At 42.5% G+C, this 27,924-nt stretch overlaps 2 protein-coding genes across 10 annotated transcripts in view; one reads left to right on the top strand and one right to left on the bottom strand.

The window, feature by feature from the left end:
* The first annotated feature begins 1 nt into the window (after position 1).
* On the top strand, positions 2-7,711 carry NDUFB9 (NADH:ubiquinone oxidoreductase subunit B9). Its single transcript, XM_075495258.1, has 6 exons — positions 2-150; positions 528-720; positions 2,694-2,807; positions 3,813-5,562; positions 5,654-6,844; positions 7,041-7,711. Exons 1-4 carry the CDS (start codon positions 65-67, stop codon positions 3,942-3,944), a joined length of 525 nt encoding a protein of 174 aa, XP_075351373.1. The 5' UTR covers positions 2-64; the 3' UTR covers positions 3,945-5,562; positions 5,654-6,844; positions 7,041-7,711.
* Positions 7,712-8,238: 527 nt separating this feature from the next.
* The window catches only part of MTSS1 (MTSS I-BAR domain containing 1), a 128,077-nt gene continuing 108,391 nt past the window's right edge, over positions 8,239-27,924 (bottom strand). For 3 of the 9 annotated variants that reach the window (XM_075495242.1, XM_075495244.1, XM_075495245.1), the window contains 8 exons: positions 27,094-27,201; positions 26,060-26,157; positions 23,865-24,075; positions 15,404-15,523; positions 14,200-14,394; positions 11,893-12,057; positions 11,366-11,528; positions 8,240-10,078 (listed from right to left, as the gene is read on the bottom strand). In XM_075495242.1, the coding sequence (XP_075351357.1) occupies positions 9,381-10,078; positions 11,366-11,528; positions 11,893-12,057; positions 14,200-14,394; positions 15,404-15,523; positions 23,865-24,075; positions 26,060-26,157; positions 27,094-27,201 (1,758 nt within the window). In that variant the 3' untranslated portion in view covers positions 8,240-9,380. Of the gene's footprint in view, positions 10,079-11,365; positions 11,529-11,892; positions 12,058-14,199; positions 14,395-15,403; positions 15,524-23,864; positions 24,076-26,059; positions 26,158-27,093; positions 27,202-27,924 lie in introns of all 9 variants that reach the window. The other 6 variants (XM_075495243.1, XM_075495248.1, XM_075495246.1 and 3 more) reach the window with 6 other exon arrangements.

Genomic DNA, 27,924 nt, shown 5'->3' on the forward strand with positions numbered 1-27,924 from the left:
CGGCGACGTCCTCCACCTTCCCGTCAGCCCCCGCGCGCGAAGGTGAGGGGTAGGGCAGCCCGAAATGGCGGCCTACCTGACGCACCAGCAGAAGGTGCTGCGGCTGTATAAGAAATCTCTGCGGCACCTGGAGTCCTGGTGCATCTACCGGTGAGAGGCGAAGGAAGGTGGGCCTGGGCAGGGGGAGGAAGCCTGTTGTTCCTAGGAGTGGGGCCTGTCAGCTCTGTACTTAGCTGGGGGGGGGGGGCTGGCCTTCCTCCCCGAGATGGGGCGTTGGGCTTGACTGGGGCTCTGTCCTCTTTCCTTCCCTTCTCCCAGTCGTGGCTGAAGGGGTGAGGAAAAAGGTTCTGGGTCACTTGTCTGTGCCTGTCACAGAAAAGGGAGATTTGGGAACAGGGGCTCCTCGGAGCCCCTGGCCAAACCCTGTCTTTGCTCAGAAGTGAGTGGTGAAGTTGCCAAGCTTTGTTTCTGCATGTGATTAGTTTTTTCCTCCAAGGTATGTTACTGTGCTTAATCTCTGTCTGTAGAGACAAGTATCGCTACTTTGCCTGTCTACTGAGAGAACGATTTGATAAGAACAAGGATGTGAAGGATATGGTGAAAGCTACAGAGCTGCTGAAGGCAGGCGAGGAGGAGTTCTGGGCAAACCAGCATCCTCAGCCGTACATCTTCCCTGACTCCCCTGGGGGCACTTCCTATGAGAGATATGAGTGCTACAAGGTAAGGTGGCCTGTAAGATTGTGTATTACTGTGCTTGCCTTACTGTTCTTTTAGTGAATGTTAAGTGAGTGCTTTAAGTGGGCTTCATAGGGCTGCAGCTTGACTCAGCAGTATCATTTCTCTAATAGTTTACTGTCGCTGAACATCTTGCTGCTTGCATGGGAGAAGCTGTCCTTCTTGTCTGATCCTTGAAAATGGAATTTGCTGGTCTGTCTGAAGACAGCTAGCTTCTTTTTGCTGGGGTAATCATCTGCTCTTTTACCAAATGGAAGCTGCTCTGCTATGGGTCACGCAGGCACAGTGAAAGGGTTGGAGCTGAGCTGTGAAAGTGAACAAGGTGGAGGAATCTGTGCTGCCCGTTGTGGTGCCATCTGGTCACAGCCTTGGTTTCTCTCTGGTCTTGTCAGATGTTGGCTTGGCTGTTGGGGGACTTCTCTTCACTCAGTCCCATCGCTCTTCCAGCATTTTGAGTAATGGTTTAAACTATCATTTCCCTTCATATGCTGTAGTGCCAGATACGTATTTGTGCGTCACTGTGTGATAGGTGGTATGCCTAAAAATAGAAGCAGTATTCTTAGAATTTAAGGCACTCATAGAGGCTTTTTTTCCCCCTAGATTGTTTTCTTTAGGGGTAAAGAAACAGGTTTCATAGAAAACCACAGGGGTTTTGCTTTCTTGGCATTGGCTCCTAATGCATTATGAGAAGTTAATACTAACCAAGAGAGTGCATGCACCCACTTTCTGCTGAATTTGAAGAAAGTGCGTATACAAGACTACATCTGATCAGATCTTTACACACAAGAAGCCATGTGAAAGGAAGAATCTGATGTAGATTTATCAGAGGCAGAAAAAAGAACATATGAGTGAAAAGGGAAGAGGAGGACTTAAGCTTACACCAAGGTTGCAGGCCTTAGCAGTAATAGAGATAATAGTGAGAGAGAATCTGGACAGAAAAAAAGGCAATTGAGCAATAAATGGTCAAGGTTAGTCTTCATATAGAAATATAAACTGGTTTATGTTCTCTTTTCTTTGCCCTGTTTGATGTGCTAAAACTATCCTTTAACAAAATGGCTGTCACAAGGATTTGGCTTGTGATATATCACTGACTGTCCCTTGTGGATGCTGCTACAAAACGTAATTTTTAGATCTTGGTTTTAATTGTTGTTTGGTGTGTGTGGATTTTCTTTATATTATTATTAGCAGCTCTGCTATTTCTGTTCAGTCAAAGGTTTACTCAGTGATGTGAATTACAGCAGGAGACTGGAAGTGTAAATGTCACTGGATGAATGATGGTATTGGAGCAACTTCTTAATTTTCGGTTTTTAAGAATTGGGTTTTTTTGTGGGTTTTGGTTTTTTTAATCAATGTTCTGGTCTTTAAAATGTTAACATTCAGTGATAGGCTGCTGCAGAATTTTAAATTTTGCTTTTTTTCTTGACTGGACATCTTAGAAGTCAGACCATTATCAAGATCTTAAAGGCCACTAATTTTTTAATTAGTTGTAGACAAGTGGAAATGAGCTGTAAGGTTCTGTCTCTGTCAAAGAAAATGAATTAGTAGTTGGAGAACAGGATCTAACCTGCTGCCTTTGGGAGAAGGAAAAGAAGAAATGAGATATTCTCTTCCACCAGATGAAATTATTTTGAGAACTTTGGAGTAAACTGAGATGACCCGGACTTGTCTCCGGGATACTGTGATTGAAGCAAGTCACTATGATGTCTTCCTGTGACTTAGGATAATGTGTAAAACAAAGATTAAAAGTACTGACCTCTACTATATAGTGCCTTGAGACGAACAACAGTCGGGTAGCTCTTAAATGGTGTTTTTATGTAGCACTTTACTTCCTGGGTCATTTATCCATTTTAATACTGGCTTCAGTGATTGCGTTTAGTTCTCTTGTGTGTGTGTGTACTATATATGATTTAATATGTAAAAATAATATATAAGAAGTTTTTTTTTTTTTTATTTAACAGATTCCTGAATGGTGCTTGGATTACTGGCATCCTTCTGAGAAGGCGATGTATCCTGATTACTTTGCCAAACGAGAGCAATGGAAGAAGCTGCAGCAGGAAAGCTGGGATAAAGAGGTCAGTGCTTGCTCAATGCAAAGTAAAGCCTCTTTAGCATGCGAGTATTTTGTGTGACACTTAGATGTGTTTTTGGAAAATATCTGAATGCCTACTGCAGTCTCATTTAGACTCTGCTTTATTAGAACTCTTGTCAACATGAAACACTGACTTGACTTAAAATGCCTACACAGAGATCTCAGAGTGACAGCTTCTTCAAGGCTGTGAAGGGAATTTGAAATTAAAGCTGAACCTGCAACCATGTTTCAGTTAGTGCAGGGCTGTTGCAGCAGCTTTGCTAAAGGAGACTCCAATGTGGGATGAGAAGGGATTAATGACCAGAGAATTCTGCTGCTGCTGCTGTGAAGCTCCGGCACTTTCTGGTTGTACCTTTGAAAAGTGACTTACCGCAGTGTGCATCGTTTGGGAATCAAGAATAATTTCTGACCAACCTAAACTAAGATTCCGTTGGAAAAAGTTGATGTTCTTGGAATAGTTCTTTAATTCAGTTGTAGATAAATAGTTGGATTGTATGTAGTACAGCACTCTTATCAGAATTAACATAGTGGCAGCCAGCACTTGTGCTGCTTCAAGAAACATGTATTGAAAACATCTAAAGGGCTGTTGGTGGCATGCAGAAATAGAGGTCTCCTACTGACTGGAATGGAAGTTGTTTAGGACTTGTAATTACCTCTCGGCTTTCAGAGCAGCAAGAGAATGCAGTCTGTTTAATGTTGCAATGGTAGACATGAATTACGTGGAAATAATGACCTGTTAAGTAAAATTTCTCATGTAAATCACTTTTTACTCCTAAAAATGTGTTCTTAATTAGGTAATGAGCCTGCAATGATTACTGAGTTTAAGTGAATACTGAGAAGCATGGAACCTGCCTGTCAACCAAAGGGGTTACTGCTGGTTCTTCTCTTCTGAAATGGGGGCTGGTTTCGCTTACCGCCTGGACCCTGAATACCACAGTATGGAAATGTGCTTATATGTACTAAAGCAATTTTATGTCCTGTCTTCTAGATTAAGCAGCTGGAAGAAGAAACTCCAGCCAGTGGCCCAAGAACTGAAGCTTTGCCTCCAGCTCGTAAGGAAGGGCATCTGCCACCACTGTGGTGGCAGTATGTAACAAGACCTCGTGAAATGCCCATGTAAAAGCATTATTTTGCATGAGAATTAAAGCGGTCTGTCTTCTGTAGGCAGTAGACATGTCATTGACCGCATGCTACTCAAGTAATAAAAAATAAAGCCAAATGAAGTAAAATAGAAGGCATTTTTCTGACATACTTCCTCTATAGCATGCGCACACTTCCGGTTTCTGCAGTGTAGAAGAGATGACTGTTAACACCTATGCTATATACCTAAAACATCAGAGAACACTGACCAGCGTATGGAAAAAGTCTTAATGGGATACTAACTCCAGAGCAAGTTTTATAAAGGTGAACGTATATTGCAGCTTTCACATTAAGAGTTGGAAAACTCAACTATGAGACTGAAAAAATTGGCCACATAAAACTCGTGTTGCCAGAGAAAAAAATGTGAGCTTAAAGGGGTGGGAGAAGCAGATTTACTGGGAGACTGGATCGAATGCTAAGCAACTAAACTGAGAGTAACACTGTGTGGCCAGAGCCTGTCTCCCATTGTGGAGAAGGGAGGAAGGAGGGGAGCCTGGAGGGAGTGGATGAAAATTAGTAATTTGTATCAGCCTGGTAACTTGGAGTCTGGTACTAAATACAGGCAAGGTGGTACATGCTTGTGCTGCTGCTGGAGTTTCAAAATACTGGCAGCAACAGACAGGGGCTTTGGTTGCTCCTGGAATTGAGGCTATTTCTAACCTTGCTTAGGGATAAAGGGTTCTTGCCCTCCCTCCCCACCCTGTTAGGCTTTTGGCTGCATTTTTCACTTAGGTATCAAGTCTCACAAGACATAAACCTTCCTTGCATCGTCGTGCTTGCTTGCTGCCATGGATGATGTTGCTGTAGAGCACCAGAAGAAAGTTCACCCCTGTATAAACTGAATCCTAGAGAACTACAGAGCTCTATCAGCTAAAACAAGTAGCCTGCTGAGGAGTATGGCTTTTGTACGCTCATTTATGGGTCACACAGTTCCAGCAGGCAGCGGTACAATGAACTAGGTACAAAACCTGTTCGCTTCCAGCTGTGTTCCCAAAGCATCGATGAAGACACAGGAAATTTTGCTAATGCTTCCACTAACCTCCCAGTGAGTAAGAGAATAGATGGGATATAGCCACCTAGTAAAAGCTCATAGAGAAACCTTACTGCCTCTCCTGCTGTTTTCCCATTTTTAGGGCTAGAAGAGAGGAGATTTAGGTTACCTAATCTGACTCATTCTACAGGAGCTATTTGTACGATATTTAACCCTAAGGCTTAATTTTTCCATGAACTCCAACTTAAGGCTTGAAGATAAGAAGAGATGGCAAAGGCGCTAACTTCAGCTGCTTTAAGGACTAAACATACTTAGCTTGGGTATAAGAAAAGGCTTTAATGTGGCCGTTTTTTAGAAATTTTATTGTGGCCCTCTTCAGTAAGCCTACATGCTAAAATATGCCTGAATTTTGGAAAAAAAGACTTCACATATTCCACTGTTGAAAGTTCCAGCTTTACCAGGAAGCTGGATCTGTTCTCTCCCTCCATTAGTCCAAAGGCAGTAGCAGAATTGAGGCATGCCCTTTTCCAGCACGGCTGTTCAGCATGCTCCTCACCTCCAGCCTGTTCACCGGCTCGGCACAGAGCTGTGTCTTCTCTCCACTCAGGTATCGGTGCTTTTCTCTCTCGTTTTTCAATACTGAAGGTACTTGTTCATAGTAAGATTCCAACCCGCGCCCTTTTTCTAACTTGTTACAGGTTTCTAATACAGGCTCTGCTCTGCCACCATTGCATTTCCCTAAATGACAAACGCCAATTTGCTTTAGCAGCTACTTGCATTAGCCGGAATATGAAAGGCCCAAAAACGTGGGCAAAGTTCATAGGGAAATAACACCATCACAGGGCAGACCCAGCCGACGTGCCCTGCCCCGGAGTCCGCTTCGCTGTCTCCTCCAGCCCAGCACAAACGGCCCTCGGCTCGGAGCTGGAGCCGTCACTGGGTGAGCGCTGGCAGTACGGGCAGGCTGCTACTACGCACCATGGTGGGGTAGAGCCAGTCAGAGCAGTCGGCGGGCGTACACCAAGCGGGTCTGAACTTCTATTCAGACAAATGCAAGCTTACAAAAACCGTCCCCTCTTCCTGTGCCTCACCTTCTCCCAAAAGCCTATTCCTGTGCTTTGCTTGTCTGGTAACTATATTCAGAAATTACACAAACACCAAAATACTCCTTTTTTAATTATGTGCGATTTTGCACCCTCCCTCTTACTCAGCCAACCACTTTTTTTTTTTTTTTTTTTTTTTTTTTGGCTAGAAAACAGAGCAAAAACTCCCTCATGACTTTTACAAACACCTGAGCGGGTCTGACTGCTGTTCCCTAACGTGATGGATACCCCACATCCCAGCATTAAAAACAACAACAAACCCCCACCCCACAACAAAAGAAACATTTTGCGCATGCAGCTGCAAGTGAATCGGATTCACTGTAGAAGCAGCAGGGATAAACTTCAAAAAGAGAGCGCCTGGCCAAGCAGCATGTGAAATACAGCCACACAGAGACGGGGGGAATGAAACTATCATCCTTTTGGAGGCAGGACATTATTTCCATCCATGCCACCTTGAGTTTTCCTTTAACGTCTTCATGAGAAATGGAAACCTCTGGACAAAAATGAGTATCGCAGGGGCAAGGAAATAAATTAGGCCACTGTGTGGTAGCTGCAAGCGGGACCAATGTCCTCCCTCTCTACCTTTGTTCCCGGGAAAGCTGAACAAAATAGAGTCTTCAGTCACTCTGGGCGTGGGAGATGGCGCTGGCGTCATGCTTGATGAACTCTGGCTGTAAGCATGGGCAGCGTTGACAGCAGCAACTTCCCTCCTCTGGCAAAAGGAACTGCGGTCCAGCATGGAAGCTGATGCACAAACACGTCGAGTTATCTGGGCTTCCTGGCCAGGTAACAACAGTGAGGGACAGAGAAATGTCATCAGTTACTATTTAATGGGAATTTCCATCGTTGGCACTGCACCTTTGCTCTGTTACTACCTTTCCAATGCACATCAGTAAAACATAGCTATATGCAATTTTATTTACTTATTTTTTAATTCTCTCTTGCTTCTGTTACACGCAGATGGAACCTGCGTGATCTTCAGAAGTCTGATGAAGGACACCATTGATATCCAAAGCTCTGGAAGCAGAAAGGCTTTAAGAACCGAAATACAGAAGTTTTCCAGCAGTTCTTTATTTATAATGTAGGCTTAAGCAATCATTACAATGTAGAAGGGAGACACACTTACAGCAATTATTTATACCAGTTTAGAACAAAAAACTGCACAGGGAGAGGTCAACTCTCAGTACAAACTAGCAACTAAACCACAATAATTTACCATTAGAAACATTTTATTTTTTAGCTGTGACACTGCTTTTACAATATGCAAAAACACAAACAATAGAACTATCCAAAGTGTTTTGTCACATTCTTTCTACATTGAATTTGGCAACATTTTATATTAAATTTTACTGATTATACTAACGTTTAAGAACTAAACAAGTGAAAAGCTGTACTCAGGTACAGTTACATCCATTTATTTCAAAGGTTTAAATAACACTTTTAACTATTGAGATTATCTCCTAGCAGTTTTTGTTTATGCAAAAACCATCTCAAAGCCTCATTTGCACAATGCATCAGCTACTGTATCAAGATTGGTGGGCTACACCACAGGCACTACTGTTTATTATAGTCGGTAATAAGGAGCTTGTTTTTCAAAGAAAGGAAGGTTTAATATTCTCTAAGAATCATGCCTTTTTTTTTTTTTTGCTTTTTGCTTTTAAGCCATAACAAAAAAAAAAGGTTAGCAACCACAGCAGTGTAAAATGTTATATAGAACACAGTGACTACACAGTTACTAGAAGTTTCACATCCAATGCAGTTATGTATTAAAGCATAAGAGGTTATGTAGGCAAGTCTAGAGCCAACAGAAATCTGCAGAGAGTGTGGTGGAAACTAGCCCCTTACATGTATTATTTGGTACATTTTTAAACAATCCCGGATGCGCAAGTCTGGCGTCCATCCACGTGTGGGTCTGCTGTGGGTGGGCAGATGGCATCCTTCTGGACCGTCTGATCGGAACATGTGTCGTGCCCTGGGGTCTGCATATTTCTATCAGCTTTAGGAGATGGGTATTGCAGCAATAACTTACTTTTACTTTAAGGAAAAAGTCCAACTCTTAATAATTCTATCAATAGCGTTCCAAAAAACATGACTTAAAGTACAAAAAAAGAGAATATAGTGGTCAGACTCCCGGTATTATCAAAAAAACAGTATCTTTCCCCACCCCCCACCCTTCACCCCTTTCTTTTCGGTATTTAAGAAAAGCCAATCAACTGCCATTTAAAAGAAGTTAAGAAAAACAAGCCCCTGTATCGGAAAGAAACATTCGCAGTTTATTAGATCACAAGCTGGTTACACCTGTCAAATTGTTAAGTGTTTTCTCAAAATATTTGGGCTTTCCAAGGTGCCCAGCCTGCTGGGCACAGTCAGAAAAAGGCATTTTGATAATATCTAAGAACTCCCTGCTTGCATTTTAAAAATGTTTTCACATTTGTAACTGCCTTAAGCCTGTTGTCCTTGTTTGTATTCAGTGAAAGGATGAGCGGAACAAAAAGTGAAGGTGGAAGAACCAAGCCTACACAGTTAAGGCTGCATGCATGTGACTGAGAGTTGTTGCTGTGCAGTCAAAAAAGAAATGTGGAAAACCCCCAGTCTTTAAAACACCCTACAGAAACAAAACACTGCAATCCAATATGGCTTATTCTGATGCATTTACCATGAAGCTACTAGTAATTAATCCTACTAGGCTACTTTTGTGCAACAGCATCTGGTATTTTGATGGCATCTCCCTCCCCCCACTACCCCCCAAATACTCTACCAACTGCAGGTTTCTTCCTTGCATTATATATTGCTTTTATTGTCAATTTTTATTCCTGCTTTTCAAACTTTTTTTAATACTTAAACAAGGATCTGTTCCTTACAGCTTGACTTAAAACTTTAAAGTAAGTCCCATTGTTTTGTTTTGTTTTTTTAACCTCACTATTACAAGGCGCTCTACAAAAGCTTGCAAAAAAGCCAAATTTTCATTAAATTCCTTTGCTGAAGTTAACTACTCGACATTTTTTTCTCCTATGATTTAAAACTTTACAAAGAGAGTTATAAAAAAGGTAAATGGGATTTGGCACCTTCAGAAAAAATTAAAAGTGTAACTTAGATCAAAAAAATGCAGAAACAAAATCATTGATATTTACAAATTAAAACACCAGTGAAGATTATGTCTTACTACGCTCTTTCACCTTGTTTTCTCTTTTAGAGTACTTTCAGACTGTCTGTTACCGAGTATCTTAAAAAATTCATTGATTACGGATTGGAATGGATAGAGACAAATTAGTTTCCTCACAGTTCCTTCTCGGCGGCTAGTACTCTGGCAGCTTTTCCACTCCTAGGAAATACGAGGTGCTGAGCGATCATTCGTGGTCGTCTTCTTCAGTTTGACACCACGCCGAATGGCGTTCAGCATATCTTCACCTTGCGGGATATCCCCAGGACTCAGCTCTCCAGGATCGAGCTCTGGCTGGCCCACGGGCGCGAGGGTGCTGACACCATCCCGGTCGCTTTCTTCCCCCTCGCTCTCAGGAACCGCTTGCCTCTGCTCGTCGGCAGCACTGAGTTTCTGGCTTGACGGCGGAGGGTTGACAGACGCTTGTCCGCTCCATGAGGATGAGGGCATGCTGGTGACACCTTGCCCACCATCTCCTGCTGCTGGAGACTCGGGACTTTGCTCAGGACATTCTTCTGTCCCAGCGAGGGTGCCGGGCAGCCCCCCTGGGATATCGGGGACAGTTGGTGTTTTGACAGGAATCACTGGTGTCTTGATCGGAATTGGACCTCCCCCTATGGTACCGCGTCTGACCGAAGGCTTGGTGGAAGGGGTCCGTCTGATGGTGGCGACGCCGGGGGTGACTATGACCGGTCCAAGCGTGGTTGGCAGACCTGCAGTGGAAGCAGGACGCTTGGTTTGAAACATTCTGCGATAGGACTGGCTAATGTCGCTGTTTCTTGGGATGGTGGAAGATTTGTCAAACTCTTGTTGTTCCGCCTCCTGGTCACCACTCACAGAGAAATAATCATAATCTGAAACTGATGCCAAAAGACAGAGTTAGGAATAAGCTGGAGAAGACAACTGAGTCACGTCAGTAAGTCTAAAGTATGTATAACCAAAAAAGTATATATAACCAAAAAAGCCTGGACATCAATAGCAATTAAGAGAGGTGTCACCTTTAGGAGGAAGGAAGCCTGAGACATTGTGACCAAGATTCTCAGACTGCGTGGCTGAAGGCAGGCACTACAGCAGACCGACCTGAAAGCTGCAGGGTGCCCACATCTCTTGTGAAAAAGAATGAGAACTGCATACACTCAGTACCTTCTCTGAAAAGAACTAATTAAGTAAAGAAGACTCAATGTTTGTTGCCAACATTAAGATACCAAAACCAGCATCCTACAAGCCATATGCTACCACTTGTACATACAAATACTTAAAACAGTCAGTGACTAAAAAGTGTACTTTAGAGTAGGCAATGTGGGGCTCAGGGGACTGTGTACCAGTGATTTCAGCAGCAAATTTGCTTATTTTGCAAACAAAGTAAATCCCAGCTGTCAGCTCTGAAAACTCAGCCTCAGCTTTAATAATTGCATTGGGTTCCTTGCTTTCCACGTAACTGCTGAGCCAAGCTAGGCCCTCCGCAAGCCCTACTGCCTCTTGTGATTGCACAGCACAACCGACCTCAGCTGAGCGAACAAGGTGGTTGCTGAACTGCAAACACCAACTCGGTCCCTCTCAGCTTGCTGCTGGTTCTGAAACGGGGTACAAAACCCAACACCTTATTGCAGCTTCCCAGGTATGCCCAAGTTAAGGTCTCCAATGGATTCTTTTTCCAATTACAATGTTTCTGCTTAAGTAGGAAATAAAAGGTTACAAAGGGAAACCAAGAGCAGATTCAGAGTACTGATGGAACAAGAAAGCAAAGCTCATGAGCGTGTATTTGCTAAGACAATAGCTCAGAAAGGACACTACTACCACAAGAAATGTATGATGCAATATCATTGTCACTCCACTTAAACCATGAAAAATAATTCCAACATCTTCTTCAAAATAGTAGCATCCTTAAGCTAAAACTCGTTCTAGTAATGCACAAGAAAATATGATCATTCAGTACACTATGCAGCAATCCAGGTTTCTATTTAGTTAATAAATCCAGGCTGCATTCCAAGCTGGAAGAAACTTCACAACGTTCACCCCTTTCTCCCCAGCTCACTACAAAGCCAGTGCGCGATAGCTGCTGGAATATAGCTCCTTGGCACTGCAGGGTGAGTGTATGACGGCCAGGCTGGGAACGCTCTGAAAAAGAACGTCTCTTGGATGGGTACCTTGAGATGGGATCGTGTCCTCTGAACAGCACGGAGTTGTTGTCTGGGTGCTGTAGCCACTGGAGCACTGCAAGGAATCCCGGCTGCTCCTCTGGGTGTCCAGCTGCAGCCCTCTCGTCAGAGCGAGCGCCAGCTCCTCGCAGGCCTCCATCTCCTCACCCTGCTGGTTACACACAGAAAGGAGACTCATTACGTCTAGAAGGGTCAATCAATCTTCACTGACTTTTAGCTCTCTCTCCTCCCAAGCAGAGCTTGTCACTGTCGCAACCCAACAGGATTGTGTCCAACCATTTAGTAGGGCTTCAAAGAAACAGATGCTTCTTTGGATGCCGTTGCTCTACAAATGCTAATACCCAACGGCATATTCTCTCATGCTCACGTCACTTCCACTGACCACCCCAACACCACACCAGTCCTGCTTGTCGGATAAACACGTGCCAACACGAAGCACGGCAAAAAAGTACTGGCAGGAGCTAGGACATCCACTTCTTTTGCACCAAATAGCGTATTCAAAATTAGGGCTTCACCCTTGTGGCAGCCGACACCGTCATGCTCCGAGGTCTCTGGGCCTCCTCAGGGGGCATAGGTGGTCCGCTCTGAGCTCCTCCATTGAGATCTGGTTCACGTTTTTCTTTGCGACGTTGTAATGTGTTCACCATTGGTTGATCGTATGGGCCTGGTTTGGCCCAGTCCTAAGGAAATGTGCTTGTTAGTGACAGCTTTCATCAGTAATTGTGCTTTAATTACAAGTAAAACTATGCAAAAGGGCAATTTTAATGCAACAGATTATGTATCAAACTGGATATGCCTTTCTGAATAAGGCCAGAAATAAATTAATTTTGAGGATATTAAAAATCTTCACTTATAAAACCTATCTCCTTTATTAAAGGGAATCTAAATTTCCTATTCTACCTAAGTGTTCTTATATGAAAATATTTAACATTTTAATTTTAATACTATAGTTTTCTCTAAATGAAATTCTATTGTCTTAAAGCCTATATTTTCAGAAATTTAAATGCAAAAATCACTGGCACACAGCAGAAAACATACATGTATGTCCAATCAGCGATGTAACTGTTCTAGATGTACACAAGTTCTAGTACTACGTGCTGTTACGCATGTCTTCAATTCTGAAAAATTAGGCTTGAACAGATTTTTGATACACATTAGAGGAGCAAATTACTCTGAGTAATCTCTCAGTTTACTTACTAGCTGAAATCTAGTTTATAGTAACGATCTGTGCTGAAGAAAGACTAACTTCACTCTGAATTACTGGTGCCAAATTTGAAACAGAAATTCCTCAGGCCACGAGGGCTATATTCACTCGGGGCTCTATTAAGCAAACTCCTGAGGGTGTCCAGAAACCACACGTCGCACACAGAAGGCAGGACTGATCGGTGACCTGTGCTGGCACGCAGAACCACTGCTAAGCAGCAGCTCCCCCAATGCGAGCTGCTGCAGGGGAAAGCCCAATCCTAAGAGAGTTTTCCCTCACCAAGACAAGGGGTGCTTTAAAAATAGAAATAGAAGAAACAACTTGTGCGTGAGAACGGGCCACAGACCCCACCACTGGCAGCAGCTGGCTGCTGCGCAGCCTCCGCACAACCTTCTGATAAATAATTAATGATGGGCTAAGACCACGCTATAGATTTTTACTGACATGTGTCTCAGTCCAAGGTATGAGAAATGCAAGGCAGCTGTGCAAGTGCAAGAAGCCCCTTGTACAGACAGGTATTTTGGTTTTATTAACACATATGAAACTCTGCTTTGCCTTAACAGCTATGTCTTTGCTGTAAGTGTTTTGCTGTGAAATATATATTGGCAAAGTGCTTCTAGCATAGACACAACTAATGACCCTGAAGACCCAGGACCACTGTGGCCACCCTGTGTGTATGTCTCAACGGTCTCCAGCTGCTGGAGAGAGAGATTAGGGGGATCTGTAACAAGGTATCTCAATTTACATGTATAAGAAGGTCCCATGGTGCATATGCAGTATCATATAACCATCCACAGGCATCTAAGACCCATGCAGCTACTATCAACTGCACATCAGCCTTGTGAAGATCCAGGGCAACAGACAAAGAGACCTTCTCCCCTTGCTCCGAGGCAGAGTCTCCCAGGGGAATCACCTGGCAGGGATGAGAGTCAAGGCTCTGGCAGAGCAGAGACGTTTTGATGCCAAGGAAGATCCCTGCAGATCCAGCTGGAGCAACTGAAAGAAGTTACTGCACTCTGACTTTTTCGGTGGTCTCACCCAAGAGAGCAAAACAAGCTGGGTGAGCACTTTCAGTCTGTGGCAGTAAAGCTAGGATAGCTTCAGTCATCACTCCGGATCACCTGGTGACGAGCGCCTTCTTAAACCACTCCAGCTAGATCTACAAGAGCATGCCTGCCTACGGCCAAGGTGGGGGCGAAGCACAGCCGCCGCAGTGAGAACATGACGTTGTGCAATGTATGGTTTCACTAAGCCAACTGGATGCCAAGCCTGCACCTCCCTGCTCAAGTGAGCACTTTGACGGTGCTAAACAAGCTCTTTTCTCGCTGAATAGAGCCCAGAGTGCTTTCACCAATGTTCCAGAGTTAAACTATTCCTTCCTACCTAGGTGCTGTCAGCTTTAATATGTTTTAGGCAGTGCCAGAATAGACAAGGTCATTCAGAAATATCCACTACCGGATTTTAGCGCTCTGATTATCAGCATGCAGTGCCCATTCAGAATGATATTAAACAGAGCAAATCAACGAGTAATTCCATGGATTGAAAGGTAGCAACAACTGCCGTGTGCACACTGTTGGTATGAGGGGGTGAGGACTGCCACAACAAAAGGAACACAAACCTTCCAGCTAGGGATCTTAGATGATGGCAACATGCCTGGCCCAATGGTGTAATAATGAACGTAGTCTGCAAGGAGGGCTGAGGGAGCCCGAGTCCACGTGCGGGAGACAGGCGGGAAATGAGGGAAAGGACCTGCACCAACTGAAGCTACGGATGGGTCACTTGATAAACTACAGTGATAAAACCCATTAGACAACTGGAAACGAAACAAATAAACAAACAAAACAGAGAAATTAATATAAACAGAATGAATATGAAAATATACTGTGACTGATGCTCTAGGGAGAAAACTTCTGTATCTTAAAACAAAAGAAAGAAAAATCTTAGCTTTGCTGCAAATAAACAACAGAAAATTGATACAATGCTTGGTTCAGAAGTGAGATTGCTTGAAAATTGTTATTTGGTATAACAATTTTCAAACATCAATCTAGCAGTCATTGTCTCCAGGCTGAGCAGCTTTGCCTTCTGTCCACGAAAGCGGCACACTGTGAAAAAGCCTTTGCAATTTAGGTACCCTGCAGACTGCGGACATAGAAACAAAACGTTTCCAATACTGGAGGCATTTGCATGGGTGGCGTTTATTCTATGTAGCTGGACAGAGAGGAAAAGCATACAGCCTTCGAAAATGACGTGTTCTGGCTGTGTGATGATATGGAAGAAAAAAAAAAAAAGAAAAAAACGACAGCAAGGATTTACCAGATGAGAATGGAGACCGCTATCGCTTCCTCCCCCGATTCAGTGTATTCCCCATAATTTATTCCAACCGTGTGTGTTTTCCTTTTTGTTTTGGTCAAAACCAAACCCCAATTGCTCAGTGTAATGTGTGCTACCTAACGGGAGAGAGGGAAGAAGCCACAAATGGTACAATCTGGGCAAGATGCTCTTTGTTAGGCAACCAGCTGGGTTTGGGCAGCGTTCCACAATCTCTTTGAGTAGAAAAGGTGGGCAACGAGCTTTTCTTAGAAAATTACCTCCGTAAAATGCCCAATTTGTAGCTTCCCCCTAGCAGTTAGTTTAAAGGCGAGTGTCGCTGTGGTTTATTCAAACAGATTCATTTCTAAGGGAGTGTGCAACAGTTCCTATTCTCATCTTCACAGAGAGGAATCCTGGCTGCGTCCCATGCACAGGGTTTTTTTTGTCCAAATGTTGCTGGGTTTGGATAACGAGCTAGTAGGTTTGTATGTCTTTGAGATGAAGTTTTTCACCTTATCTGTGGAGGCCCAAGCCCCCATGGTGGAGCCTGAGCTGACTGAGGTGGGGGAACTGCACTCGCTCACTGACTGGCAGGTTTCAGAGGCTTCTGAAGAGGCAGAGCTGGACGAATTCTGCAGCGTAAAACAGCACCGCAACGCAAGGAAAGGATACACAAGCCACCAAAAAAGAAAAAAAAAAAACCACAAAAAAAAGGACAAAAAGCACATACACAGAGACACACACAGGAGAGAGGGAAGGATGAGAGAAGCAAAGGGTTAGGGTTTTAAAAATCAATTAGAAACTACTCAAAACCGTTACTAATGTTCAGGAAATCTATGAGAAACAAAACAAGCCATTTGCTTAATGCGAGAACTTGCCACGCTGCTTGAGAATGAGGGAATTGAGGCAGCGATCTCAACTCCTCATTGCAATTTCAGCGTCTCAATTCTGTTAGCTGTCTCGGAGCAAGAAGCTGAGGGAGCTGAGGGCACCTACAGTCCAAACATGCAATATACTGAGACAACTGATTTATACAGAAAAGCAGATCATCAGTACTTCAAAGACACAAAGTTTAGATTTAAAACATGGAGCAGCAAATGTCACTTACATTCACAAGTTCTCGGATATTCTGATCTGCAAAAGTGCTTGTGAAAAGCTCATCTGAGTTCAAATATTATGGAACAGAGAAAGAAATGATACTTACCAAAACTGGAGGTTTCCAAAGTGCATTATCTGTATGCATGTGCCTCTGCGGGTAGTATGCATACACCAAAAGCACTCTGACTCAAACTTTTCTGCCCAGCAGCCAATATGAAGGTACATGTACTCTGCTGAGTGCATAAACGGTGGCATGTGCTTGCCACCTGCTTTCTCTTAACAGCAGAGAGAGAAAATAACAGGGGCTTGGATGGAAAGCGAAAGGAAATGCAGGACAGAGAGTGTCCAACAAACACCTCAAACATTTTGCTCTTAGCTAGGAACTTCTCTTCCAATTTTCATTGCACGCCTTTATGTACATTTGCTGCTGTAAGACCTCTACAACAGCATCTAATTCACCTACAGGCAGGCCAAGGTGAATAACCATGTGGACTATTTTACCAACTACAATGCTCTTATACATCTCCCCCTTGAAAGTGGCCTTCCCCTCAGCAGGGCTGTGCGTGCAGGTCCAACCCAGTGCTTGGAAATGGTCAAGAATACTGGCAGAGTTGTCAGGGCAGCACTGGGCTCTATTCACTGACAGGAAATTCAATGCTAGCAAGACTAATTCATCCTTTGGCAGTCCAAGACCTGTGAAGGAGGTCTGTCTAAGGATATCCCCGGCATTTTATTTTATGACAGCAGAGAGAATGCGCTCTTGTATCAAGTTTGTGTAGCAAAGCCTCAGATTTCAAGGAATGACATTTTGAAGAGGAAGGAAAATCTCATCTGAAATAAAATTTCATCAGTTAACCTTAGATGAGATCTTGGGGTGAGTCTGCAATAAAAAGATAGCTGGATTAGAGACACTGTAGAGGAGTAATTACTGCTAACACCCAGAAGTTGTCTCACTGCTCACCAGAAGCTACATATAAGGAATGTATAGCTAATTGCCTGGGTAAAAGTAGGTATCAGTCTCCTGAGATGGAACACCATCACCATAAGGATTTTGGTGAAGACTACTGGGGCTGTTGAGAAGCCAATACAGAATCAGCATCTTGAGCTTATTAGCAAACTCTGGATTTAAGTGAAACTTTGAAAAGGCTGTTACAAAAATTTAAAAAAGCATGTAATGTGGTGCATTATTTTATAGAAATAATGCACATCCCGTCTTATGCTGACATGAGGTGAGATCTGTGGGTGACCTGTCAAATGTGTTTGGGTACAAGTAAGCTCAGCTAACAAGGCTTGTATTCAAAGTGCAGTAAGAGTTGAGGTGAACATAAGATCAGAAGAAACTACAACAAATGCCATGTAGCTATTAAGGAGAGAAGTGAAAAGTATGCAGTGGGATACCTGATGATGCAGTGGCATGGTGTTTTGTGGAACTTGTCACATTCTTGATTTAATGCAACTCCTTTCACAGGAGAAAAGCCTCTAAAAATAAGAATACTGACAAACATGAGCTGCAGTTGACTCTGCCATCAGACATAACTACCGTACACTAAATGGAGATGAGCCTATTTTTTCTATCCTTAGAGAAAAATACATCATAGAAAATTAGCTTTTAAAACTCCAAGTTCTGCCTGACATTCCAGGTAGCTCAGCAAAAGAAACTGTTTGAGAAGCCCCATGAGAACACTCACACTAGTGTTACACTTTGGCCGGGGGGGGGGAGAAAAAAATGTAATTTCAGAAAATGCTTTCTGAAACCTCATGCTTATGGCCTGAAAGAGCCTCCTGGGTCTGCATACTCTGCACATGGCAGGACAGACAGTGAAGGGTCTGAGTTCCAAATATGGTATCATGCCACCTTGTTTTCTGCAGATGCCCTAATGATGACAAGTAAGAATTTGGAGTCTACACCTGATAGACTGTTCCTGTTTACAAGCCAGCAACTTCACAAGATTATGTCAAGGAATGGTAAAAATGGGTCATAAATGAGGTTTATTAGCAATAAAGCTGCATGTAGCAACTAGATGGAAAAAGGCCAAAAATGCAAATTCTAAAGATGCAAAGGATTGTTCAATTTACTTGGCATATGGGGAAAAAAAGACTGGAAGTGGTGAACTTATTTTTGCAATAAAGTGACTCCAATGTGAAAAAAAGATGAAAGAAAGGACTCTCCCACTGACTCAGCATGGCCATTTTCAGCAGGCAAAGCTAGACAAAGGATGAACCAAAATGCTACGGGGAAAACACCCTGGTAGTTGAAAGAAATGCAAGAGGTGGTGGTAGGGAAACAGGGACTCCTCGTCTTGAGAACCTTGCATGGCACAGGGAAGGGGAGCCTCTGGTCTTGCCAAAAAAAGGTTTACAACAGTGAGAAAATGATGGGAGAGGGAGACAGAATAACATTGAACTCCTGAAGGAAAAGTGTAAAGAAAATGCAAGCGGCAGCGGAGAAAATGCCTGGATCAGACTGCAGAAACAGTCTTGAATCCTCGGACTCGGGTGTGGGAAGCACAGACCACCCTCCATGTCTTAGCAGAAAGTACACGAGGGGCTGAAAACAGAAACTGCACAGTTACTGCTTGGGCAAAAAGTCTCCAAACTTTTGAGTGCTTGTTCTAGATGCACACCCACTGGCACACATGCCCCTGGGAGCACACACACAGGCAAACGCTGGGCAGAGCAATTTCTACTCCACAGCCCGTGGAGTGAGAAATTTAATTTGACTATGGGATTTTTTTCAACTTATTTTAGTCGATTCCTTTTTAAAATGATTGTTTAGTTTGACTCATTTTTAAAATTAGTTCTTTCATTTGAGCTATTTTAACCCCAGGAGATTTTTTTTTTTTCCACAGCTGCAATAATGGCTGTTCTGCTCCGCTCTCAAACCATCTCTTCTAAGAAAAAGCTTAAAGCTAACAGTATCAGCAGAAAGCTAAAACTGAGCTCTGCACAGTAACAACCAGTTCCTCAAAGGTATGTTATATATATGTAGCTTGGTATCTGGTCCCTCAGACATTGTGCCATGGCTTGTTGTTGGAAAGTGTCCCACTGCTTGGTGTGGTATGTATGAATTCCAGCAAGGATACAAAAAAAAGGCTGTATTTTGGGCTACAGGACTGTATATTTTCCATCGGTTGTCCTACTAACCTATAAAAGGACCGCAGTTATCTTGGATTACTTGCATCCTTTGTTTCCTACCTTTTCCATTGAAATATAATATTGCTTTCTTAACCCCTGCCCTTCCTCAACTACTAGACAGGGCTTCCTGGGCAAGGTTCTCCCAGAAGACCAAATCCTAATGAAGAGCTTGGTCCAATGTCCCTCTGCACTCAGTGGAAGACTCCTCAGTTACCTTTCAAAAATCTTTGGATAGTGACTCAAGGTCACCTCCTCAATTTGCCTCACTTCCAGGAACATGTCTCTACTGACCCCTTTTTTCTAGTCAGGGACAAACCCTTGGGAAACCTAATTTGAAAAGGAAATTTAGGAGAAAAACACCTGGTGATAACTGGCAGATACATTTCAGTTGTTTGTTGGGTTTTTTTTAAGGTCTAATTTAGGAGCATTTCTTAATGTACATGGAAAACTCAATAGTTTTAACACTGTATTTCCCCTATTCTAACTTCAAGCTATTTCAAGCAACGGAGTCCCCTCAAAAGCAGAATCTTTCCAGCTTGCTAACTTGTGCATGTGGAAACAAGTTCACATCTAGTTTCCCTCTACTTCACTGTTTAGGGAAAGTGATTTCTAGAATATTCTAACAATAAAGACTTAGTCCTCTGCTGTTTGACAGCACATCAGCAGGGTTTTTTTTCCTTCATCTGCTTCTTTCTCTCTCCCCTTGCTTTCATCCCCACCACATCATAAGCAGCCTCTAAAATTCAACTGCATATTTGCTTCCCCCGTGCACTCCAAGTCCAGTGGATCCTTTTATTATCATCCCCCTAAATCAAACATAACTGTGTTAGTACCATACTACTTCATCACAGATACTCTCAGGCCTTTGTCTACTACACAGGGCAACATATAGGTTTAGCGGCATCAGCCATGTTGGATGTTCATCCAAGAGCTACTCTGTACGTCCAGCAGCAGGTCTGTCAGAAGGGCTTTACATGGTGTCAGGACACGCCATGGGCAACATTGGCCAGGGCTGACCTCAAATCTGGCATTTAGAGAACCTGTTCCACTCCAGAAAGAGACCTGTGATGCTTTTCAGCTGTTCAGCTATACCCAAATGCAGTTGCTTAATTAAGATTAAGGCATTTTACAGTGACCTTTCCACATGTTGTGCTGGTTTTGGCTGGGATAGAGTTTATTTTCTTCATAGTAGCTAGTATGGGGCTATGTTTTGGATTTGTGCTGGAAACAGTGCTGGTAACACAGGGATGTTTTCGTTGTTGCTGAGCAGTGCTTACACAGAGTCAAGGTCTTTTCTGCTTCTCACCCCACCCCACCAGCGAGTAGGCTGGGGGTGCACAAAAAGCTGGGAGGGGACACAGCCGGGACAGCTGACCCCAACTGACCAAAGGGATGTTCCACACCATATGATGTCAAACTCAGCATATTAAAGCTGGGGAAGAAGAAGGAAAGGGGGGAGAACGCATTTGGATTTATGGCATTTGTCTTCCCAAGTAACCATTACGCGTGATGGAGCCCTGCTTTCCTGGAGATGGCTGAACACCTGCCTGCCCATGGGAAGTAGTGAATTAATTCCTTGCTTTGCTTTGCTTGTGTGCACAGCTTTTGCTTTACCTATTAAATTTTCTTTATCTCAACCCATGAGTTTTCTCATTTTTCCTCTTCTGATTCTCTTCTCCATCCCACCGGGGGGGAGTGAGTGAGCGGCTGTGTGGTGCTTAGTTGCTGGCTGGGGTTAAACCACAACGCATGTACAGTTATCTGATATGGACTAACACTTTTACTCCCACTGATATTAACAGCAACGCTGCAGAAAAGAGATCATACCAAACCAGTGTAAGGGCAGAGCCTGGTTTTATAATTGCTCTTTTTCCTATCTTCTATGCAGAGTGTGATAACTGTAAAGACTTACTACTCAGCAACTCTAGGATGAAAAGCAGTCCTCATTTTGCTGGTCAGCTCTCCTCTGGTATAGTCTGTATCTTGTTTAAATCTCTACTTAATCCTTGTTTGAGATTACCCCTCGCCCATCTGTGTTTTTGAATAAATTCAGTTTAATTTTCAGTGGTACTTGCTTGTCTAAAATGTAGGTGAGAGCCTAAAAGCTTCACATAGCTCATACAGTCTCATTCCCATAATATGGAAATTTTATGTGGCCCCCTTCTCCTTTTTTTAAAAAAAAATCCATTATTAAAAGTAAATGGGCTTTGCTGCCTTCAAAACTACTGCTGCCAGTAGATGCCACAGCATGTAGCTAGCAAATATCAGCGAAGTGTCCACCTGTGCAAGATATATAGCTTTTAATTTCCTTTGTTGATTCCAGAGCTTGCTTTTCTGCTTTCTCAGTGTCACTACTAGAAACAATGACATCAGTGTTTTAGAAACAGTCAGCAGCCGATATCACTGCTCCTCCCCACCCACCACCGAGCCTCAAAAGCACAATACCACAAGGAAGATCTATCAGTTGGTTAGAGACACACAACATGAAATAACGCTGTAAATTGAACAGCTTCTTGGTAAGCTCACGATCACAATTATCTGTCAGCACAACACACACATTTACTTAGTGCTGAACATACAAAGCAAGACACTTAAGCAAAGATGAAGCGGCCAGGCAATGATCTGTTACCTTTTCCTCTGCGTAAAGGTATACAGAACTAGAGACATACAGAGCACATACCTATTTGTTATACCAACACACTACACTTGTCAAGTCAACGCCACACTGCTGCAGCCTTCTACAGCTCATGAATAGCTCAAGTGATGCTTGGATCAGTTTGCAACTTTATGGACAGTTTCTAAAATGAAGTGAAAGCATATGAACTTAGCTGGTGCAAATCAGCATGACTCCCACCAACTTTCAGGATGTTCTGCTAGCTGATACCAGCCTAAGTTCTCTCCCCCGCTTAACAGGGGAACTTGCAAAGAGAGGCGTTGGGTTTTTTCCATGCTAAGGGCAATTGCAAAGTTACATCCTCATCTTCAAACAGCATCATCATGTAGATTACTGCCCTTTTATGCAGGTGCAGTGGATACTACAAAAACCAAAGATGATGCTAGCATGTATAACTGATGTACGTATCTTAAAAGTCAACTTCCTTACCTTGTTACTATTCCAGTTTACTTTATTATTGCTCATTTACTTTTTTGCATTTCACTTAGGTTAGCCATAGCCAATCTAAACAAAACATTCATTTTATTAGTGTGCACAAAGTTCTTCAGGATGTCATCTATAAAAAAATGCTGATGTGTCCAGACTGGGGACAGTGTAGAAGATGTATTCATTTGAAAACAAAGCATTTCTATTAAAACGAAAGAGGTAAATATATTAAAAAACTGTTGAGCTTCCCTTGAGAACATGTTCCAAGCCTAAACGAACCAGTGTGTTTTGGATGATACCCTAAAAATTTCAGCAAGGGTGCTACTTACTAAATGTTCTGCAAAAAGTAAGGGCCTGTGTGCTGTCAAAGGTGGTCTAGGAGTAGCTTAAGTGTGCAGGTGACACTTGGTAATCACTAACACTGAAATTGTTGCTGCTTGCTGACTGTGAGGATTAAAGTTATCATCACCTACAAAACCATCTACTCCCCAACACATGAAAAGGTGTGCAGCTATATTTATTAAACCAAAGGAAAAATCTTCTCCAGTGACCTTAGGGTGTATTAAAAATGAGTGATACTCAAACAACAGGATATTAGATCCACTTCAGTTTGTAACTAAGATTTATGATGGGATTTATAATGTGAGATGGCAGTTCAGCCTTGTTTAAAAAATACTGCAGTTGCCATGTGATTTGTTAAAAAAAACCCAAAACAGAGAAGAGAATTCAGGTGCTGGAAGATACGTGCCATGGAGGCATGCAAACCTCTGCCTGCAGGTGGCCAGCTAGTTTTCATAGGAATGATGCCATGAACAAATAGAGCAGCAACTTCCTTCTGCAGACCAAAAAGTGCTCTGGAAAAGTTTTGCTTATATTTATAGTGAAATCCTCTTAGTTTGACTGGGTTTAGGACATTAGCATATATGACTACACAAACACTCATTTCTTATGAGTTCCATAAAGAATTAAAAATACCTCTCATTTTCGTGCAGAAACCTTATTTCTGCAAGGTGCTCAATTGAGAGTCAAAAAGAGCAAGCCTATCCACAGAAAGGGATGTCATAAAAAGCAGCAAAACCAATTTCATATGATACTGCTAATGGCATTTTGAGTACTCCAGGCCCTTTGCAGGGGAGGAATAAAAGCTGTCTCTCTGATGCTGAAGCCACCAGTACCAATACTAAGGCTGTCAGAAGGCTGTTCTGGCACCGATATTTGTCCATTAAACAGTAAACAGCCACCAGATATTAACAACTTGCAATCTGTGCAGGATATTAACTGGTAACCTCAATGGGTAAAGTGAATATTATTCCCTCCTGTAAGGTGGGACTTCTTGCTCTTTCTCATCTGTATGTATCTGAAAGTTAGGCATCTAGGCTCCCTCCAGGGCCAGAGTGAAATACAAATCCCCTGAGAGCGACTCATCCCTTTCTTCAGTGCTAACTGCAAAAGCAGCATAAATCACTCCAGCTAGAGGCCCAACTTTTAGACGGATGAAGTGCAGCAAGACAAACCTTACCCTCAGTGTTTAACCCGACTCCAAGGTATCCCAAAACCACACCAGATCCTTTTTGTGAAAAGTGAGCCAAGTTACAGAGTCCAGCTCACGCTCAGGTTTTTGTTCTCATGCTTGCACGTACCTGGTTAGGTGCTTCTGGTGGCATGGGGGATGGCGATTTGGACTGGAAAGCATCCTGGGACATGAATCCAGAATCATGGGAGGACACACTGGACAGCCTCATGGGTGCCTGCTGAGGCAGATTGGAGCTGCGATAGCGATAGTGTGAACTAGGTGAGTGCGAGTGCGAGCCACTGGACCGGGAATCACTACTGTTAACGCTGTTCAGACTGCTGTGAGAGACAAAAGGAACAAAGAAAGGAAAGGGGAGAGGAAAAGACACAAGGGCGGGGTGGGGAGAGACCCATATACAGTACAATTAACATTCCACATGTCTCTAGCAACAGGCAGCATAAACCGGAAAAGAAAAAATGTTGACAAATTAAATTTAAATATATATATATGCACATATATATCATTAAAGAACCGTAAGCAGCTGCAGTATCCCTTGCGACCAGAGAGAAAATGGCATTTTACTTTGAATTTCACTCAGATTATCAAATTCTGTAACCACTCAAGAGTTCAAAGTCAAGTTAGGGACGAGGGGATCACCGCATGCCCTCGCTAGCATTTGCACAGCACTTGCACAAAAAATGTCTGCCGACAGCTCCCTCCTATTCCTGACTCACACCCTGTTGTTCTTGCACCATGGCCCAAATTTTCAATGGGATCTCTAGCAGGGGTCCAAGGGCATCACAGTTCATCTAAAAGTCTGCCTCTAGGCATGCCGTTGCAGTCAGTCAGCAGGCCAACATGTCAGACTTTTGAAAGCATCACCAAAACCCCATGCTTCAGAGTACCTGGGACAAGTTTCACTCACATGAAGGCTTTCTACCAGAAAAGAAGCATGTGATGGCATATTGACTGAAGTCAAGCCTCTGGGTGTGTAGCTTTAGTTAGTAAGAAAGATGATCAGAGAATTAAAACCCTGAATTAATATCCATGAAAAAAATATTTGTTTTTTCAAACAGAGATTGATTTTTAATCTCCCGTATCCATGAATGACAGCAAGACATGCCAGCCGCAATGTGGGAGCCTTTGAAGTTTCCTGCTGGGGTGGCTGAGCAGGACTAGCAGGATGCATCAATCTGAAGGCAGCTTCCTACCTTCGTTGGCAGGAGCCCACTGACTAGCTGAAGGGAAGGCTCTAAAGGATATATGGGTGAGGACTGTACCTCCTGCTCACAAATTCCAAGTAACACACAAGATGTACAAGTCGGCTTGGAGCAGGGGAAGAGGAGCTCTGCTTTATTTTACCTATACACAACAGTGTGTTGCCATACAGGTTTTACCATGCAACAAGATGAGGTTGATTTGGAATAGATGACGGATTATTATTTTTTTTGCCATTTTCTTTTACAGCTTCAGGATATTGCATCTTTAAGCCTGTGCTCATTGCTCTAAATATGCATGTTTTCACATATATATATAAAAGTACTGAAGGTTTTTTTATATATATCTGCATGCAGAGACAAGTAGGTACATAGAAGTCATGTTCACTTGCTCTGACATGCTATAGGTAACTTTGCTCATACACAGGGAACCTGTAGTACATTATTCATAAAGCAAACTAAAAAGTAATCATTCGAGAGCAGCTAGAAAGGTGTTGAGCAGAATACACAATAGGGTATCTTCCTTTTCAGTAAAAGGAAAGAGTAAATGTAGACACCAGGGTATGGGGGCAACATGCTAATAAACTGTTTTATGAGAGAAAACAGTTTTTACAGAGAAAGCATAGACAGAATCCAGTGTTTCAACATATTTCAGGACAGCATTAGACAGCATTAAACAGTCAAAAAAACCTTGTATCAAAAAAGCATTTCCATCTACCAGACTGATAGGGTAATTGCCAAGGATGTTTTTCCTTTTCAAACAGTTTAACTTACTGATTAGTAACAGCTACTTAGAATAATCTAAAAAGTCATCACATGAAAAACAGAAAAGGAAATTATGAATGAACAATCTCAGAGCTTAGATAAGTACAGTCTGCTCTTCGATCTGAAATGGATTCCAGAGAACTGAATCAAAAGCATCTTCAAGTTGTCTTGAGTTTAAAAGTTGCTCAGTCATGCCCATCCTTTTTAATATTCCCAGTCACACACTTAAACAGAGAAAGACCATGAGGGACTGATTTCGTTAAGAAAATCCATACCACAGTCTGAACTTGCTCCCTTTGCCCCGAAACAGGTTAAAATTAAGTATTACCAGTCTACTTACCTGCAAACACTAGATTTTCTGGACATGGTAGTACTGGGAGAGGATGGAGGAGTCTGATAAGACCAGCTGTAATCAGAACCTTTCAAATCTAAAATTACCTGATGAAAGATAATCAATAGCATCAAGGACGTGGAAAATTTTTTTCCCCTATTAACAGAAAGCATCTGCTTGTCATACAACATTCATCACCACTACAAACTTTCAGGGCCAACTGACCCAGTCTCAGTTCTCTTCCACAATTATATGGTGTATATTACACAGGAGAGTCAGCTTCATCCTTGGCTTTCCAGGAACTACCATACTTCAACACTAGGGCTGCTATCACAGAAGGAAAGTTCAGATTTGAATGGAAAAATCTTTAAAAAGTAAACTGGAGATTTATTTTCTGCATGCTGTAAGCTGCTTGGTTTTTTTTTTCCTTAAAGAAACTGTTACAGCCTTAGAGTTTAAAAACTGTTGCATTTTAAAAAATTAATCGAAGATCCAATATTCAAGCACAGCAGAGCTTCCCTCCTTTACACTTCTAGGTCAATGATAAGGTGATCTAGGTATGACAAGAGAACTGAGTTCACACAGCAGGGTTGGAGAAAAAGGTCCTATTTGGAGTCATTTAACGATACACATTTTCCTATGCGTTTTAAGGACAGCATGGAAAAATGCTCAAATGTTAGACTCCATCAAGCTATCTAATCCCAGAAATCTTGCAACCACATAAAGATAGGGATGCTCAAATGTAGGGTGAGGAGATGACACTCATTCCTCATGTACTCTCAGCAGAAATTGGGCATCTTCATACAGTTCAAAGTGTTACTGCTACCACTTCACACTGGTCTCCCCAAATACTCAGGAGCACTTAGTTGGTACTTCAAAATCAGTTTTTTTAAATTGCTTATGTTAAAAATGACCTTGCTGCAGTGAAGCATCTACAAAACATAACATTAAGCCACTAAATGTTAATAGTCAATATTCCTCATAACACAAAAGGAAAACTGGTAAAAACAAATAAAAGTGTTTTCCAGGTAAGAAGAGCTAACCTGTTCACTTGAAGATGGCAATTTGTGTGGATCCATGGTGAGACTTTTCAGGTCATCTGATATGGTTTGTAAATGGGTTATTTCTCCTAGCATTGATATTTCTTCTTCCTGAAAAGACAAAAGAGCAAGGCTAATCACAGCCTTGGTTTTAAAAATCAGACCCATAACACAATACATGACCTTTTTCTTTTGGTGATGACTGTGGGAGTGCCCAGCGGAGCTGTTTTTTCTTTGCCCATTAAGCAATCACTAGTTATGAAAGAGGGCTGGAAATACTAATTTAGAGTTCTGTAACTACTTTAAGATTGCTGTAAGTTCTGAGGCCCAGAAATCCTTTCTCTCATCAATGATATAAGTCTCAGCCTTCTTTTTGTGACATCTTCAGAAAAAAGAGTGTCATTTTTGCTGCATTTGGAAAGGATTTAACTCTTCTATGTATACTCACTAATGTGCCCTAAGGATTTTAACCTTGAACCTAAACAGGTGTTAAACATACTTTTTGCTAGTTTTTGGAAACTTTGAGATAAAGGCACTATACAGGTACAGAGCATTAATACATCTATGATTCATTCTGGCTCAAGCTACATCAACAGCTAACTCAGATGATTCCTGCACTGTAAGTTACCATAGTAATCCCTTAGCTACCATGGTAATTTCATCCAGGTCCTCAGCATCTGCAATTCACCTACCTCCTCCTGCTCAGCCATCACCTCCCTACTTCTCTAACCATGGTTTTCTGTCGAGACTGATGCTCTTTGTAAACAAGCACTGGGAACATTTTCCCAGTATGCTGGAGATGCTTCAGAAAAGCCTCATGCTTGCACAAAGCCA

Source organism: Mycteria americana, chromosome 2, assembly GCF_035582795.1.
Source record: "Mycteria americana isolate JAX WOST 10 ecotype Jacksonville Zoo and Gardens chromosome 2, USCA_MyAme_1.0, whole genome shotgun sequence".
Taxonomy (NCBI): domain Eukaryota; kingdom Metazoa; phylum Chordata; class Aves; order Ciconiiformes; family Ciconiidae; genus Mycteria; species Mycteria americana.